Source organism: Seriola aureovittata, chromosome 9, assembly GCF_021018895.1.
Source record: "Seriola aureovittata isolate HTS-2021-v1 ecotype China chromosome 9, ASM2101889v1, whole genome shotgun sequence".
NCBI classification, from domain to species: domain Eukaryota; kingdom Metazoa; phylum Chordata; class Actinopteri; order Carangiformes; family Carangidae; genus Seriola; species Seriola aureovittata.
In genome coordinates this window covers 9,158,929-9,177,995 of record NC_079372.1, presented here as the reverse complement: position 1 = coordinate 9,177,995, position 19,067 = coordinate 9,158,929, and the positions used below count along the sequence as shown (strand labels likewise).

Sequence of the window (19,067 nt, the reverse complement as noted above, 5' to 3'; positions counted from 1 at the left end):
AAACATTTCAATCATCACCACCTTCTTCAACATGCCATGAAGAGGAGAGGGAAGTAAGCTACAGATAAAAGAGTGATGAGAGGATCAGAGTGAACGTGTCTGGGAGAGGAAAAAACGTTTGATCTGCATCGTTTGAGAGCTAATTAAGATGTGCATGTGTGCTCAGGATAAGTGGCAGAAATGCATGAAAAACAGTTTGCTTTGCCTAAGCATCCGGGATTTCAAACAGAGACCCAACCGTGCGGCAGGCTGGCTTGACAGTTGTATATGATTAATAACTCCACTGTGTTGTCACAAGTTAGCGTTTTGGAGTAGTCGTAGCAGGACACACTTCTGATGGAGGTGTTAGGTGTGAAAGTGAGAGGAGAGCTGACGATGCTCCCCCAGAGCGAGAGGATGGAGGTGACTGGTGACCCTCTCATTTCCGCAGCTCTCCACCTTAGCCTCCAGATACTATAAATCACATCAGTGTTTCTCTTTCTGTGTGTGTCCTCTGTGAAATGACCTCTAATAACATGTTACTGAATGTGTCATCAGGATCTGTGGCTTTGAAAAGCAGCTCTATGTCTGTGGATGTGTGTGCGTGTGTGTATCTGCCCATTCTGTATGACTTTAGGCTACATGAATCAGTCTCCTCTGTGTTCAAGCATATATCTCAGACTAAGACACTGAGGATCGCCAGGAGATGTGAGGGTTGAATTACAGAGAATTCCTACTACTACGTTATCTCCTGCTCAGTGGCTTCGCTAATGTGTTGTTTTTATTTAGACCTGCAAAAGCATTAGCCAATGAGATCAAGCCTGACAACAGTAAGATTCATAGGGGTAATTTGTATGCAATGTCCAACTCACCACTTCAGTTTCATACAGGTTTGACCCTCTAACTGAGAGAGAGACTTTCCTGCCTGTCGGGAGTCACTGGGAGCAAAGACAAGCCAGGGCAAAGCATGGCACATTATAAAGAAGCCAGCCAGCCGCTGATTCATGGTTTGTCTTTCTTACTGTCTTTCTCCTAAATTGTTTTTCTCTCCTTTACGAATATAGAGATTACATAGTAGTAACTCCATTACCATTAGCTCTTGCATAGCCCTGTAAATCAGATTTCAACACCCAATTTGGGTGTTGAAATCCCCCCAAGGCGGACAGAGCACAAGTCTAAGGGTTCGGGAGATGGTTAACAAGATAGACAATCAGACATCTCTGTTTCTCAAAATCAGGTTTTGCTTGGGGTTTTTAGCCTCTTCCAGGCTTTAAGAACAATTAACATAAAACAAATATAAAAGGAACAGAGAAGGAAAGAATCAACTATTGGATGAAATATTATACATTATAGAAAAATATTATTATAAAATAGAAATATCATAGGACCTCTATGATATTTCAGGTCACGTCAGGTAGGGTCTCACGGCCACGGGTCTTGGGTCTGTGTATCAATATGTCTTGAGTCTTTGAATATCAATTATTTCTTTTGCAGATTCTAAATTTATTCTAAATTGATGATCTTCTCTGTATCTTTTGACCAGTTGTGAACATAATGTTTTTTATTTTAAGGCGTCACCAGCCAAAAAGTTTGGAAAACACTTTACTCAGTGGGAACAGAAGAAGTGTGTCACTGGCATTTTATAAAGCGTTATACTACGGCACTGATGAGACTTTTTGCTGTTTGATAAAACAACAGAAAAAGCTGTTTGAGCGATACAAAAAGAGCTCACAGAACTGGGGTTTTCTCCAAGACTTGTTCTCTTCCAAACCAAAATAAAAAGAAAGATAGCACGAGAGACAAGCTATGAATCAGCGGCTGGCTGGCTTTTTTAAATGTGCCATGCTTTGCCCTGGCTTGTCTTTACTCGAGGACTCCCAGCAGGCAGTAAAGTACTTCTCAAAAACTTTCTCCAATCCAATTTTTCACCTCTCGCCTGGGTAAAGTCATTATACTCTGGTGCCTGCCTGGTCCTTGTGTAACTAATGGTGCCAATCTCAGTATGTGTGTGATGGGGTGTGTGTGTGTGTGTGTGTGTGTGTGTGCGTGCGTGTGTGGCTGGCTTTCATTGGGTACATGGAGAGTTGGATAGATGGATAGCCCTTGGTGGTGCCTGGTCTACCAGAGCTGAGACAGGGATTAAGAGGTAGGGTGCCTTCATAAGCCACTTTCTTCTTCACTGTTTGAAATATGGTCTGCGCAGGGATACACACAGCAGCAAGTCCCTCTGTACCTCCCTAAGTACCACTTGTTTTAGGTAGTGGTGCTAAACAGATGCAGAGTGAAGTGCTCACTGTAGCTCAGAGTGACTACTGACAGTCTATATGAATCAAAGAGCTCTCTATTTAAGATGCAATATGTTAAACTGTCAGTGCTCTTAGCACTAATAACTTGCTAATCTCTCAGTGCTACTGGGACCACACAACACACAAATCCATCCCACTGAAAGAAACATGATAAAAGCCAGTGCTTTGAACTGATTCTCCCTCTGGACTCTAGCAAACTACAGTACTTAAAACTTTTCACTTCTGTGCTCTGTCCTGTGTTGTAGTGTTCACTCTGTTGCTGTTCCTCACTTAAAGACAAAGATATAAACATCTTCTAGAGTTTTAAGTGCAGTTCAATACAGTTGAGTTGAGTTGAGTTGAATTGAATGAAGCTCTCCCTTCTCAGTATACAGTCCATGTTCAGACCAATTCAGAGTCCTCGCCCTGCCTGATCTGTCGACCAGCCTTGTCAGAGGTTGTTGTTGAAGTTGTCCCTCTCTAATACACTCTGATGTCCTTTCTGTCTCTCCATCTGCTACCCAGGTTCCTCATCCCACAACTCATCCCCTTTGTTTATGCTTTGCTTTTCCCTGTTTACTTGTTTTACTTTCAAATATTTTCCACCAAAATCTTTCAGGTGGACATTACATGTGATTTCCCTCAGATCACAGTAAAGCCAGAACACAAACAAAAATCAAAAATACTAAATTACCATCCCAATATCACACTCTATGCTTCGAAACGAAGACATACGTCTTTGTGCAGCTAAGCATGGATGTTTTTGGTGCTGAGTGCTTTGCAAACTAGGTTTTGCAATTAGCCCTTCAGCTAGAACTAACGCACATGGATGGTTGTCTGCCTGCATTACGCTTTTAAACGGCAATGTGTAAAGATCACACACTGTTAACTTGGGAGAGAAAGACAAATAAATTTACTTAGCACTGGTATTGTGTCTGCTCGTCTGGCTGTCTCACTGTCAGGTCTTACAGGGACACAGTGTTATTACGAACATCTGTCCCGTCCTACTATGATAAAGTTCAAAAGTCTCCTGTGAAAAAGGTCTATTGAGTAACAAAATAAATACCCCATGAGAGGCAAACAAAAACAGCAGAGTGGAGTAATGAAAGTGCAGAAAGAAAGTAGCTCTCTGTTTTTAGTCTGCAAACTGCATCATCTATCCACGCTGCACTCAGTGTTACATTTCATTTGAACATAAAATAAGAGATTGGATCAAATTTAAGTAAAATTATGTGTCTACATGTGTTCAGACACATTCATTCGGATGTACTGTATATAAGGATATGATCAATAAGTGTGCCACAGTTGAGCTATGATTAAGCTAGCCCATGTAAGACGTGCCGCTTTTAACAAGTGTTAATCAGAGGATAAAGATCAGAGAGAATAATGACTACATGTGTAAAAGAGCATTCCACAAATTCCCTCAAAGTCTGTGTTCTCACTCAGCTTCTAGCTGTGAGTGATTATGTCCTACATAAAAATGTTCAAACCTCGGTAAAAAACACGGTGTCTATTTTCTGTCCAAGTTTGAACAGTTTTGGTTGTTGCACATGAGAGATTTCTGTGGGTTTTTTTTTTTTTTTTTTCTCTGTGCTATTCTCACTGGTTTGAAGTCAACAGGACACCAATCAGGATTTAGGAACATTTGAATAAGAATCTGTTGACAGTTGTTTTTTTTGTTTTTTTTGGTTACTGTCAATCAATTATGATCCAACTAACCCAAATGGTCCCAATGAAACAAATTTGCTGAGTTTTTTGCGTGTTAAACTTTTAATGAATAATACAGGAGGACGTTTTTTTTTTCACTTTAAGTGTTGCATACTTAGTCATGTTTATTTAATGTTATAGAGACATACTTAAGATGTCAGGCCACATTTTCAGGGGCTTTCAATCTTGTTTACATGATCTCCATGACCAATCTTTAGCTACAAATTAACTAACATTTTTAGAGGTAATCTGTCCCACGTTTGCCAGTGTCTGACTGCTGTCATTCTCACTGTTGTCTGAGTTACAACAGGCTATATAAAACTGACCAGGCAGCATTAAGAGGATTTCAGCACAAAAAAAAAAAAAAAAAAAAAAAATATATATATCAATCAACAAACTACTTGATGATGAAGCAAGGTTCACTGAGATATGACCCAAATTCATACAGTGTGACAGCAAACATCCTTCCTCACATGTCTGGTATCTCTTGTAAAACGCTTATTTTGCTCCGTCTCTCTTCCTCCCTTTATCTCTCTTCCTCCATTTTGCCGTCAGCCAAACATTTCTTTTAAGTTTATCTGCAAAGGTGGCAGCAATGTTTGGATTATTAGAGGCTAATTTAGACTTTGCTGCATCTACTTGAAGAGGAATTCAGCAGCACTGCATGTTATGATTTCAGCCTCAGCCCAGGGGATTAATGTCACTTGTGAGGTTTTGTCTCCTTTTCTTGTGGCTCCAAACTCGCTGTTTGTTGTGTGGGTGTCACATGGAAAATGAGAGATGAGACAGCAGACTGCATCACACACAGACACTTGTGATCAAAGTGTATCAGGTAGCGCTATCAAATGCTCATCTACAAATACAGAGACACAAAAGAACACACGCGCGCACACACACAAGATACTTTATCTTCTCACAGGAGCTGGCAGAAGAAAGCAGGACAAGAATACAGCGATGGATAAAAACCAAACGCACCAACAATGGATAGCATGGAAGAAAAGTGACGAAAGAGAGCAGCTTAAACCAGCCAATCCTCTCTCCCTGTCCGTCTCTCCATGTCCCAGATCTAACAAAAAGCTGTTTAGGTTTCGCCCCAATTAACAAGTAGGCAATTTCACTGCGACAGAGGAAATTCTCATCAAGAATACACAGTCAAGAACGGCAAACAGCTGTCAGCAGTTTGTACCCTCCAGCTCTGCTTCCCATAATTGAGTCAGTAATGTTGCTCTTTTCATCATAATACCATCACTCCTAATCTTTCATCCACCAGTAGAGTAAGTTATGCTGCGTGCATCCCTGTTGTCCGACCGTTTGATCACACGACACAATTAGAGCAAAAACATTGTGAAGTCATCAGCCGCTTGTAAAACAAGGACTGAATGCCAAATCGTAGTAGGGGGATTTGAGTGAGATGAATATGCTTTGCAGCCATTCAACTGAGTGTGATCTGTCAAGATAGTCATCCCAGCTGTGGTGCTCCCAAAGCAATCTATACGATGCCACACTATAACAAATGACAACACTGGAACCGCTGGAATGGAAAGAAAGAAATGGGCTTGCAAATAGTTCTAGTTTTATCTCCATTATAGCTATTGCAGTGTCACTGATGTGGAACACACACGGACACACTCACACAATCCTGTGCATGGATGGATGCATGCGCACACACTGGAATATGCCAGCCCAAGGTTTTCGCTGTAACCACATAATTAATGGTCTGTTAAATTGAAGACATTAAAACGGTGAGCAGTTGTAAAAAGGGGCCACCAGGGGCAAAGAGGAGATGGTTTTTCCAGGAACATACATATTATTATAAACCAACATGCAAGGGCAGTGACTCCAAAATCCAGGGAAGGTTGAGAAACAACAGCAAGTCACCACCTCTTCTCAATTAGCATAACACCATGCTGTTTTAATCTCTGTTAAAAAAAAAAAAGGAACCTAAGACAAAAGTATAGATAAAGTTGCCTGCAAGCAAACCGCTCAGCTGCATCTGACTGGTTGTTACGTTGCATTTTGGGTGGGTCGTTTCTGTGGTGAAGTTAAAGGCTATATACGCAAGTGGAGCTATCTTTAGAGTGACAGTTGTCCTGAGAGCAGGATGTGCACTGAGCCCAACGCCCTGAGGTCGTCTCCTCAGCACGCTAGCTCAGATTTGCATCATACATTCCCATGTTTTCCTTTTGACAGGTGAGTTTTTATTTCCTGCGGGCTCTTCAGAATCTTATTGTATACATAAAGGTTTCCGTGGTAACAGTGCATCAGAAAGAGGGAGGGAAGATGGAAAGAAAGGGGGGGGGGGAAAGCTAAACATAGAGATGTCAGGTCTCTAGGGTCATGCTCATAATTGGCCCAGAGTGAGAGGTCGAAACCACCACCCATCCCCCCTTTTCTCTGTCTCTTTCTCTCCACCTTTCTATCTGCATCTCTCCCAAATCTCCAGTGGCTCTGGCCTCGCTGATGAATCAGAAGGTGATCAATAATTCAAACATATTCCAACCTGGGATCCCAGCAGGGGGAGAAATGGGGAAGAGGATTGGGGCGGGGGTAAACAGAAAATGAGCAAGGGAGAAAACACAAAGCCTTGTTGTGTTTTAACGAAGGATACACGTTACGGGCGGATCGTGAACATTCATTACACATTCAAGCGGTGCTTCTCATCATGCATTAGGCTCTCAGGTGAGATGACGACACACTGGGGGGAGCTCCAAAACTCTGAGCTTTGAGTGTGAATTTATTATGCAGTCACCTTGCCTCATGACCTACCCCACACACACACACACACACACACACACACACACACACACACACACACACACACACACACACACACACACACACACACACACACACACACACACACACACACACACACACACACACACACGGCTGTTATTTAATCATCTTTTCTTTTCTTTGAGATGGGGCTGGTACTTGCAGACAGGACCTGTCAGGGTCCACTCTTCCATGGATGAGGGCTGTTCAGGTATTGCAATCAACACATCTAGTTCAAGACCACAATCAGCATGTAACACCGGGGGTCCATCTGACAACACAAGCACAGCACTCACACACATACACACATACTATAAGCTAATTATGGCGACCTGCGTGACCTTCAGAGAGAGAAAAAATATGGGCCAGAGACAATGTGAGATGGGGTTAAGGCCTTCATTTCTGAAATTACATGAACTACTGGAGCTTCTGTGGCCCATGATCACTTACTGTCAGAACCTTCTGCCCTCTAACTCCATCTACTTTCACAACATCTCTTGAAAGAAAACAAATAGCACACCACATGAACCCTCTTTTAAAAAGCCATGGCATACTAAAAGATGTATTTTATTTCAAAAAGTAGAGTCTAAACTGGTTTGCTGGTCATGAAAGCTGATTTTATATGTTGCCTTAAAGAGCTGAGTCTTGCAGACAACACTTTTTGGCAGTGGTTGACTGCTTTTCACCATTAAACTGAACAGCTTTTAATCAATGATCCTGTTGTTTTAATTGCCTAAATAGCAACTTGCAATGAATACATCCAACTACGTCCTCATGACTAACACCATTTCTTTCACCGATTGTGCCCTTCCATGTTCTAAGCTGCTGAACCATTTCAGCCAGCAGGCTTTAGCAGGCTTACCAACATGCTTGTGCAGACTGGCGAGACAGTGCCTTGGGGACCTGAACTAATACATGTGGCTTCCAATCTAGGACGTAAAAAGGGCTAGTATCGATTCAACATTATTTCCCATTAAATCCTTACTTAGACTAGACTGGGGATTTATTTGCAGACTGCAGTAAATGTAGGCTTTGGTGGTACTCACCTAGTTTAGGTTAGTAATGATGGTAATGATGAAGAAGGATGTTGGTAAATTCTACAAAATAAGAACATGCCTAGTAAAAAAGAAAGTCACTGACTTTGTTGCTTTGATAAACTCCAGTCCAATCTGCATGTTCATAGTGATAATTGTCTTGAAAACCGCAAGCACACACTGCTACAGCTCCGTTTAAATTTGTGTTCCCAAATAAGAAATTGACTAAGAGGCCAAAAAAAGACATTGCTGTTGGCATCTGTTGGCATTTGGTGAATACACCTAGTTTATGGGGAGCCCATCTCTGCACAGCAAGCTGTGTCTAACACACACAGACACCGCATTTTGTTTCTGCATGGATAATTCAGACAGGGATGCTATCTTATTCTGCCGCCATCTGTGCAAGCCAAAGCAAATAGTGAAAAAAAAAATGTGTTTCTGCTCGCAACGATATGAATCACAGTCCAGAGAGGCTTTATGAAAACTTAATAGCAGGCCCAGAGAGGCGGAGAGGAAGGGAAAGAAACAGAGAGATAAAAGAGCTGTGACCATCCACTTTATTCCTGCTGGCCTATCTCTTCCATCAACCTGGCAGTGCCAAGGAAATACAGTTCATTATCACTGATCACACGAGACTCCACGCTCACACATACATACAATCAACAAAGCACCCACCGAACAAGTTACTCTAAACAGATGTTTGCAGCATCTGTAAGTGGTAAAATTGAAATCTTCTAGCTCTTGCCAGGAACAGCTTCCATATTTCAGTAGTTACCAGGTTTTGATACATCACCTCTGAAACTGGCAGGATTATACAACAGCAGTAACTCTCACACCCATGTCTGCAGGCCTGATAGCATACAATGTTTTACTGCCATGCAATTTGCCCCAGTCGGAGTAATTACTCTTAATCACAGCGGTGTGATGCATTAATGTCAAAGCTGTGGGCCAAAACCTTGTGTGCAATGTGTGTGTGTGTCTGTAAGTACACGTGTAGACTGGTGAGGTGGGAGAGACAGGATGTTGATAGACATCCAGTATCTCTAAGCTCATGAATATTCACCAGGAAATTTAAATGTTAGCGCCTCCATAAGGCAAACGAGTTAGAGTTAGAGTTAGCGGTGGAAAAACAGCCTAAATCCTTTGTAATGTGTGGGAGATGACGTGATGCCTGCCAAGGGATAATGTCGCGCCTTTAGAGATAACACTCTTCAGGATGAAGCGCTCTGCCTATCCACTAAAACTTTCTTGGAAGCACTTTGGTTGAACCCTGTCTTCCTCTCTGAAGCCTACACTACAAAGTTAGTATATTCTCTAGCTATGTCATCAAAAGAGCAGAGAGATGATGCAAGATATTACACACACACACACACACACACACACACACACACACACTCGAACAGTGCCTGTGGATAAGTCTGACAGTTAGTTTTGAGGGTGAAGATGAGGTAAAACTTGGAGATCTCTGTACCAGGGGTCACCAAGTTGACATCCCTTTGTCCCACAACGGCACAAGTCAAACCCCTCACTCTGACAACACGGACTTTTTCTTCTCTTTGCCTGCGATCAAAAAAAACCTCATCCAACTCCTTCGTTCATTTCTCACATCTTGTCAGAGGCCCACAGAGCTGAACTTCCCCCAAAGGCCATAATCTTTACCCTGCGCTATACCTACTAATCCATAACTCACAGAATGCGCAGCTGTGTCTGTGGGTGTGTCTGTGTGTGTGAAGAGAGACGGATGAAATAGTGTCTGTGTCTCTGTGAGGTCGCATCCGTCAGTGGTGCTGGTGCAGTTAGGGCAAGCCATTTTCAGGGTCAATGTTCAGTTCTGAGCTCATTACCCTTGCTCAGAGTGATTATGTGTGTGTGTGTGTGTGTGTGTGTGTGTGTGTGTGTGTGTGTGTGTGTGTGTGTGTGTGTGTGTGTGTGTGCGTCTGCCCGTCTGCCCTTTCCTGAAAGACCACCATGACCAACGAAGAGGCCTCCTGCATCAATCACCTACTGTCCACGGAGCCGCATTAACCATCAGCTCTATTCAGGACCACGTCCCTCCTCATGGCCGGTCACTGACATTCACAATATGTCTGGACTGGGTCCCGTATCTGAGCAACTGAATCGCTTCCACGCGAGGTCAGCTTTAGGTCAACACTTCAAACGACCAACCGTTGAAGGCAAAAAATGAACTCGCTTGTGTCTTGAAGTACTAACAAATCATTAGACAGACAGGGCTTCCTGCCAACACTCGCCATTCTCTGGGGCTGATCGGGGTTCTGACAACCATCCAGCCCTACTGTCTGGAATAGTTAGGCAGCAGGGGGAAGAGGGAACCGAGGCGTTTCGATCAATACAGGCTCATTATCTGTTGCCTTCTGTCCCAGAGAGATGAGTCCCACCGCTCGGCCTGTTGATGAGGAAAGCGCACCACAATTCAATTAGGGGATGGCCGAGATGCCAAAAGAGGTTTGATCAAAGCACTCTGCCTGGCTAATTAGCTCACACAGCGGTTCACAAGGGCTATTTTTACATCTGAGGAGCAGGTCATGTTGTTTTGTTAATGGTAGTTTTACCCTGTAATGGACTGGGAATAACCTGGCTCATTGTCAATGCATAGGTTTCAGCCAGGGGAGAGCGGGGGCCCCTTGTGCTGCTCCACACACATACGCACATGTATATTCATGGGAACACATGCACGCATAAACGCACACACCTACAACCTGATGACCTTTCGAAAGGTCTTGCAGGGTTTAACGCAACCCCTCTTTGCAGGTTAAACTCATCAGACGTGTGCAGGTGTGTATGGGTATGAGTGTGTGTGTTTGTGTGTGTGTGTTTCGGCAGACAGGAAGTGTCAGGTCATCCAGAAATAGTGCCAGGGGAAAATAAAGCTGTTTCCTGCAGTCTTCAGGGACTTTTTAGGCAGCCCGCTGACAGCTTTATAAACCTCTTAACAAATGGTCGACCTCCTTCTCTCTAATGAGGCAAAAAGGTCCAAAGTCTGGAAAGGAAAAACAGGTGTGTCCCTCAAGGTGGTTTCATAGCCCTCTGTGTTTGTGTGTGTGTTTGAGTTTGTCATCAGAGAGCACGTTGCAAATTTAATAAGGCAGCAATAATAAGTCCATTGTGACCTAAACCATATAGACTTCTGAGTTTTCTATTCCTTACTATCTTACACATTTACAGAGCTGAAACCTGAAAGATACACACAAAGTGTTACACACAAATACACACCAGCTCTCTATTAATTTTTGAAGATGAAGTGGGAAAAGAGCAGCGGGAAACTAAGGCCGGAGGCGGTAAGAATTCATTCAAATGACAGGAAGAGAGAACTGCAACAAACACTAGTCCTAATCTTTTTCCTCTGAGAAAGCATTTCAACTTGGGCAGTGGTTCGTTTCAATTCTAGATGAACAGCTTCTTATACTTCTAAGCGTATAAACTTGAGACAGCATGTGCCGACTCAAACAGCAGCAGGAAACCTGTAGAGCGATATAGAAATTTTGGTTTGATGGGGAATACAACACTATGAAAGAAAACAGCGTTTTTACTCAGCAAGTGGCAGCCGATGGGTTTCTTTGTCAAGACGTCCATGGCTGATATCAACTGTCACTTCCCATCACATGCTTTCCCTTTGTCTTCTCTTCCATTTCTCTTTGTTTCTGGATCCCCTCATGCATGTTACAATATATCAGAACTTTCCCTGTTTGACTCTTTGTCTGGGGAAGATGTTATTGCTCCCTTAGCTTTTAAAAGTGGCATTTTCTCTGGGGCTTATGGTGTGAGCAAGCTCAGTTTTTAATACCATCATAAATAACATTGTCACACCCCGTCAAATAAACTCTACACTTATAGCAAAAGCAAGCTGGCCTGTGACTCAATGGGAAGCATCATCTGAGACTGCACAGTTACCAGCAGTAAAATGTCACAGCCCCACACTTCACTGATCAGAAACTGAAATGCTCCGACAAGCTGTAAGCCTCAGCACTGTTTTTTTGTGGATCAACAGTTCCCAAGACACAGCAGGTTTGAGTAGTTGATGAGCAAATTCCTCAAATGTTAAGATCAGAGAAGAACCGCATTTTTTTTAGCAGACATCTTAGATGTTTCCCATCATGAAGCAACAGCAACTCAGAATATTAATCTGAATTACAGACACAGGCTTTGAGCGAATAGCTGATGCCTCTTATGTGATGGTGACTTTGGGTGATGCTTGAGTAAATAATAGGTCACCATTACAATATTCATATAAGAGCAAATCCATAAATTTGCTGATGCACTTTCATCACACAGCATTAGTTACCCCCAATAGCCTCCTGTCCATCCCTGTGCCACTACTTGAGGCTGTTAGACTGACTTCCAAATGTTTTCTGTCACATTTCCCCATGAATCAAGCAACGAAATACACAACATTGCTGGTATGAAATAACAAACACAAACACAATTTCAGCAGATATCCACATAAGTGAGGGATGTGTGGAAACATGGAAATTTGTTTGTATGGAGCGTCTGGTACTCATAGTGAGTTATAGAACTTTTAGGATGTACTGATATTTCTATAACATGTCCAAGCAGTTTAAAACATGTGACACTCAGCCTTCAGCTGAATATGGCAGACTACTGCTCAATTAAAACAGACATTTGATTGTAAAGTATCATTCTGAGAACATCATGGTAACATTAAGGCTTTTTTCCCCGCATTCTTACAACTTGCAAAACAACAAGTAGAGAAGTGTGGGTCAACTCACCAACTGTAAAGTGCAAATAAAGATGAGAGTGCATCGTCCGCTGCAGCAGCCCATTGTGTCAGCGGTGAAAACGTGACTCTGAGTCGGGAGAAAAGGACTTGGAAACGGGTCGGAGGAGCTCTGAATGTGCCGACCAGACTCAGTCCTGATCCAGGCACCGGCGTCCCATTCTCCTCCTCTGCTCCGGCGTCTCTCTCAAAAACCCGCGGCAGGATCGCTCTGGTTGGTCTGGGTCTGTTTGCTTGCCTGAGCTGCAGCCGGACGGTCGCACTTGAGGTGACTGGCTGGGTAGATGGTTGCGAGCCGGTGTGTAAAAGGAGGAGGAGGGGTGGGAGGTGGTGGTGGTGGGGTAGTCAACCGGGGGCTGGGATGTCTGACCGAGGGCGTCAACTGCACGGTTCCTGGAAGATGGCTGTGGGGTGGCAGGCAAGAACTTGTGTGCTTGTTAATTCAAAATGTTTTAACAGGGACAATCAATTTATTGTCATGGTGACCAAATACATTAAGCCAATTAAAATTCGTGTACCAATTAGATTTACATATTAAGTGAAAAAGCCAATTTTGAGCAGATATTTGTTGAGGGGTGTTAAATATTTGAATACTTGTGTGTTTTTACAATAAATGTCAGAGTCTCATTTTCAGATACCGCCGAATGATTATCTTGTGAGTGTGCTGAGGAGGGGCAACGGGTTAAATTAGCCGCTACTAGCTTGCTGCTGCTGGTGGAGAAAAGGCGCCATCTTGTGACTGTATGATGAGACACACTCTGGCAAGTTTCAAAAAAAGCACTTCATCGCACATTATCGCGGCGGGCTGCAGGGTCACTATTCAAAATGGAAGCCAAGCCTTTAGTTGTGTGATTTTCCAAATGTATGTGGTTACATAGTTGATACTGTAGCGAATTATTAAAGCAGGCCAATTAAAATTCTTACAGGTGCCCCTCTATGTTGGTCTCTCCTGTAAAACACATTTCACTAAGGCACTTTGCTGGTTTAAATATTATTTTTTTAAACTATTTTATGCCAAGTTTTTTTTTTCACACCTTCTCTACCTCGAACCTCCCATCTTCTCTCCAAATCCTCCTTGCCCTGCCTCCCTTTCTCCACATAGACCTTTTGTTTGGATCTCCATTTGCCTTCTGGGTAGCCACTGCTCGGTATGATTTATAATAGAAAAGATCTTAAAAGCAACTCTCTCAGTCACCCTCCTCCTCCTCCTCCTCCTCTCTCGGAGAGTATGGAGGCAGGTCTCTCCTCTCTCCTCTCCACCAGCTTGATAAATGTTTTACGCGTCTCCCGGCTTACTGAGGGAACACTTCACATCTCATTTCATCACACACTCCTCCGCTCTGCCCCTTTAAAGTAGCCTATGCCGCTCGTTTCCTCTCTTCTCCGCCGTCCCACGCCGCCTTGCCCACCTGCGTGCAGCCGAGCCCAGAAGGAGCTCCTCCTCCCATCGCCAAAAATAACCTCGGGGTATTTATGGAAGCCGGTGAGCAGCCACGAATTGGGTACCTTTTTGAAAAAGAAAAAAAAAAGCATTTCTTTCATCATGAGGCCTCATAAACGGAAAAAATCGTGATCTGTTTGAAGCTTGAGCATCACACTAGTAGCCCATGCAAACACAGTGCACTTGCATCTGTCTAGGTTTAATGGTTAATATATTGTTATAAGCCTATTTCTGTCATTTCATTTTTGGCATGTTTCTTCTCAGACTGGCAATTCTTAGGCACATACTTTGTAATCTGTGCACAGTCAGGTGGTGCATCCTGTTGAGTATTTGTAAAACAAAAACCTTTACCTTTTGAGGACTTGTAGATATATTGCTACTTAAAAACAGACTATAGTTTACCCAATTTTTTTGACAATACTATATAGCCTTTTTTTGTTTAAAGGTTAGGAAACAATTTTCATGCATAACCGTTGATTATGTTTGTTCTGCTGGTCTATACACATTTCACAACAAATTCACAACAATATATTTATAATTGCTATAGGTCCTGTTTTTGTAAACATTTTGTAAACTCTGACAATTAAGTTCTGTGGGTATAAACAAAGCTTGGCTACACAATGTGACTTTATAAAGGTGGGCACATCAGCGGGTCTAACACATTATTAAATGTAGAAACATTTTGAGAGTGTGTGTGTGTGTGTGTGTGTGTGTGTGTGTGTGTGCCTGCGTGCGTCTGTGTGTGTGTGTGTGTGTGTGTGTGTGTGTGTGTGTGTGCATGTGTGTGTGTGTGCGCGTGCACAGTGGTATTAACCAATTTGTAATGGCTGTCATGTTTTACTGTTACACATCAAGCCAGGAAGTGGCAGAGCTACTAGTAGAATACATTAGTGACTGTCCTGCACTTCTTGCATGCATGAAGCTCACTCATTCAAAACTGCATTTCTTATGAGAACATGTTTTTTGAATGTGTGCCATAAAAATGTGTGTGTGTGTGTGTGTGTGTATTTGGGTTGGTGGGTAGCTGGGAGAGAGTAGAGCTAAAGCTGAAATAAGGTCACTGTTATAGTTCTATTAGAAGCTTTGATGGAGGTTCTCCTCGTGTTCCCATTTTTGCCCATTTTGCCCAACACCTCCTTATCGACCCACTCTGTGTGTATGTGGGTGTGCATGTGTGTCCAGAACACTTCTTTCATGACAAGTGTGTCCAGGCCCTCAGGGGCTGCTGTTCTCCACAAAGACACTAACGTGAAGTGACAGGACAGCCAGTGGTGCGCTGCTCTGAGGGGACCTGCATTGTGGAGGAGACCCAAGAGTCTGGCTCACAGTGGACAACAATAGAAAAAAAGACCTCAAAAGGACAAGGCTTTTCTCTCTTTGAAAGCGTCTTAGGCTGTCACTTCTAGTTCCCCACTCTTTCTTTCTTTCTCTCTTTCTCTTCTCACACATTTGGCGCTCAAACACACCAGTGAAAATTCTTCATGCAGCCACACACACAAGAGAAGTCTTTTTCACTATTATCTAACAGTCAGTTCATCATTTCTGATGCTGATGGAGACCTGAGAGCAAAACAGATTCCAGCCTTTCTCATACTTACAACAGCCTGAATGACTCCCCAAATTATTGTGGTTCAAGAGTAGGTTGCTTACCGCAGCCTTACAAATGATGGCATTAATCAGGCTGTAGTACTGTGTGTCACCTGGGCAGCTACTGTGGGTAACAAAAACAATACAGGATACTTTGCACTAGTGCAACCATGCAACACCTATGTCTGTGACAAATGATACACCATAACCTAACTTTAAATCATCAGCAAAATGAGCTGTTCCCTTCAGCTCTACAGTACATTTATCAACACAAACTAGCCCACATGGCTGCAAATTACAGCTACCACTCGCTGTCCGACAAGCATATGAATGCTTTCTTTATTTAGGCTCAAGCTCATAAAAGTTTAAGATTATGCATGTGCCCTTGGAGGCAGAGTCTCATCTGATTTTTCTCCCTTTTTTTTGCCATGAAGAAAGTTCCAGACTTGAAGAATAAATACAGAGGCTATTATGAGGAGCATGTCAATAATTTATAATGGGATTATGCTTTGGTGGAGAAATACTGGTCCCCAGAATCATTTTTGAGCAGTTGGTGTTATTTTAACACTGGCCGCTTGAAGGCGCTCCTCTGTGAGGTCGGTTTTAATTGAAAGGGTGCCTTCACAGGTGCATCAAGCCAGACACAAGCCGGGACAGTGCAGGAAATTAGGTAAGTTTCCTTCAAAATGAAAGCATCTCATTAGTTGGACGCTCCCTTACTATAAATATAGCCTGTTGTACAACTGTGAAACTGCATTCAGTGAAGGGCACTCTTTTTTACTTTATGTCATACAGTTGAGTCTATGGCCTAGAAATTTGGGCAGGAAATAAGAGCAGTGCAAGCGGAGCAAGAAATTAAACCAGATGAGGGAGGTTAGGGCAGATATGAGTTTCATGTGTCAATCACTTGCTAAGTAGCCTGACTCTCCAAACAATGTGTTTAATATATCAATCATTTTTTCTTTTTTTTTTAAGCGTGTGCTATTGGCTTTGTATCTGCCAAAAGATAAAGACTTAACCAAGAATATATCTTGTGCAGTCTGTATAATGTGTAGGCTAAATATATAGGCCAGAAAATCTCCTCAAATAGTCAACATCTCTCAAATAGTCTAATATGTGAAAGAGAATGTTTCTAAAGTAGTAAATAAGTAAGTAAATTAGGGCATATGCATTTTTTAAAGTGCACATTCAGATATTGCCATTCCTAAACTGTAAGTTATCAAAAAGCCAATGAGTTGTTTCCATTGGCTTCTGGTTTACTGCAAAAAATAAGATCTGCAACAAGCAAAACTGAATGAAATGATACTTACACGTTTTGTTTAGCACGGTACTCTACAGATGAATGGGACTTTTATGATTTTTGAAACCTTGATACAATGGCCAGAAGCGAAACGCTAATATTAGGCTACCGACGAACTCCACCGCGGTCGCATGATTTCAACGTCACCACCAATTAACTTCCAATTTGTAGCTTGGCCTGGTCGTTCTGCTCTGCCAGCCTATCATGCCACTGAGTCTTCTGTCATGCTAAATGCTGATTGAAGCCAAATTTCCTCAGTATTTAAACCATGTTTTGCTGTACAAACCGTTTCTTCCACTTGTTGCTGTTTCATACTGGCTTGGCTGTAAGGTTAGCATACATTTAGCTTGCACAACACTGACTGTAGCTAACAGAGACACACTTCATTGCACTGAAAATCGTTTTAATTATTTAATGTGATATTATTATGTGATTATATACATATAAACATTGTGCAACACATCAGTATCAGAACAATTTAATATTTATTTTGAAGTTTGAATTGTATCCTTATCAGTTTTAGCCTTTTCCTGAAAGCTGAAAGAGTGATGTTTACTGAATTAATTTAACACAAATAATACAGTTTAAGTTTTTCTCAGTTGCGTATGCAAGTATTTCAAATTGCTCTTGGTCCATTGTAATGGGCAATACAATGGCATTAACGGAAATAAGAATGAAGCTCAGTAAACCTCTTTTTTTTCTACTGTGTTTACTCATTTGCTATTTTGGGCTGTGCCTAATTTTAGCTTGCTGTTATTGAGGTTTAATTCTTTATTTCATTTCTTTCCAGACTCTTTTGGCCAAACGAGAGTAATTGTGCTTTTCATTCTTTAATAGACGTTTTATTTTGAAAGCCTCTAGCGGAAACTAAATTCGTTATTGCGTCTGTCTTCACAGTGGTTTCAGTCACATGGTGCTGCCTAACCGAGAGCTGATGGAGCCAGATGAGAAAGGCAGGAGGCGAGCCCCTCCGGTTGCGCGTCAGCATCCCCTCAAATAGGAATCCGCTGCTGTCACTTCTGCTCTACATACGGAGAGACGGACGACTGTAACCCCCAAACAACAATTAAAGGCGAATTTCGTTTGGCATGCAGCTGTTTTTTTTTCCATGTGATGTCAAAGAAGAAGAGTAAGGGGAGGCTGTGAGGAGGCTGGAGCTTTGCAAAGAATGATAGTGAGGATCAAGGCGCGCTGTCCCAGGAGAACTCATCTGAAGAGCTGGCCGTGAGAGACCGGGATGCTCCTCTAACGCACCAGGGGGGCGAGTGAGTAGCTACAATACACCCGATCTCTGTTGGGCTCCACTTTGGTGACATGTTGACAGTTTTGGACAGTTCTGCATGCCTGTCCCTCTTCATCGCCTCTGAATTATGCCCTGCTCGATCCCACCTGTCTGATCAATCATTCATAGGCTTCTTGGTAAAGTGCAGCATAACCGGTTGGTCAGCGATGTGTGAAAGTTGCCATGTTAATTTGGAAATGGTGCACTTTCGCCCCCTCTTGCACACACGCGTAACTTAATGCATGCGCGCATCAAGGTTTCATATCATGCGGTGCATTACCGTGGGTGATTGGGAGGTCGATCATGTTCCTTTAAAGTTTTGATTAGAGTGAACATGTGTTGCACAGTGCGACCGCAGTGTCAGTGTTAGGCTAATTAATGAGGCCTTTGTTAGGGGCTCTTCTATCATAGGCACTCATCACTAATCCGCTGATGGCCCAGAGGGCGTGGGTTGCTGTACGTGATGATAAGAGGAAAAGGAACACCAGTTCTACTTACATAGCAGGGTTGATTAATTATGGACTCAGAACTGATGAACTCAGTGACAGTTAGGTGCAAAAGAGGAGACACAGACATGTCAAACAGGAACGTTGGCTTTTAATGTTAGATTTTCATAACTGATTAATGACAGTGTGAATCTTTTTTTTTTTTTTCAACCTCAAATTCAAATACTCTCTGTTGAGATAACAATATTGGCTTAAATTAAAGCTCTGCCTACCTTGAAATGATGTGAATGCCAAATGAAACACAAAGCAATATTAATCCTCACCGCAGCTATATATCTGATGGAGTCTGCAATGATGTTCTCACCTGTAATAAGCTACGGAGTGAAACGCTCCCTGTGCTGCTAAATGTGTGGGTGTGGGTGTGAGTAGAACTTCCACATCAGGCTCAGTGCATGTAGATGAATGAAATCCACTTACTA

General features: G+C 42.6%; 2 protein-coding genes across 5 annotated transcripts in view; one reads left to right on the top strand and one right to left on the bottom strand.

The window, feature by feature from the left end:
• nkain4 (sodium/potassium transporting ATPase interacting 4) overlaps positions 1-13,963 on the bottom strand; it is a 47,914-nt gene extending 33,951 nt beyond the window's left edge. Inside the window, exons 1-2 of one of the 3 annotated variants that reach the window (XM_056385769.1) lie at positions 13,568-13,963; positions 12,526-12,937 (exon numbers count right to left, since the gene is read on the bottom strand). In XM_056385769.1, coding sequence (XP_056241744.1) covers positions 12,526-12,579 — 54 coding nt within the window. In that variant the 5' untranslated portion in view covers positions 12,580-12,937; positions 13,568-13,963. Of the gene's footprint in view, positions 1-12,525; positions 13,522-13,567 lie in introns of those variants that run through there. The other 2 variants (XR_008828724.1, XM_056385770.1) reach the window with 2 other exon arrangements.
• Positions 13,964-17,070: 3,107 nt separating this feature from the next.
• Positions 17,071-19,067, top strand: part of LOC130175185 (WAS/WASL-interacting protein family member 1) — a 40,269-nt gene continuing 38,272 nt past the window's right edge. For both annotated transcript variants that reach the window (XM_056385522.1, XM_056385521.1), the window contains exons 1-2: positions 17,071-17,190; positions 17,758-18,125. The gene's annotated coding sequence lies outside the window, so the exon portion shown is untranslated. The remainder of the gene's footprint in view (positions 17,191-17,757; positions 18,126-19,067) is intronic.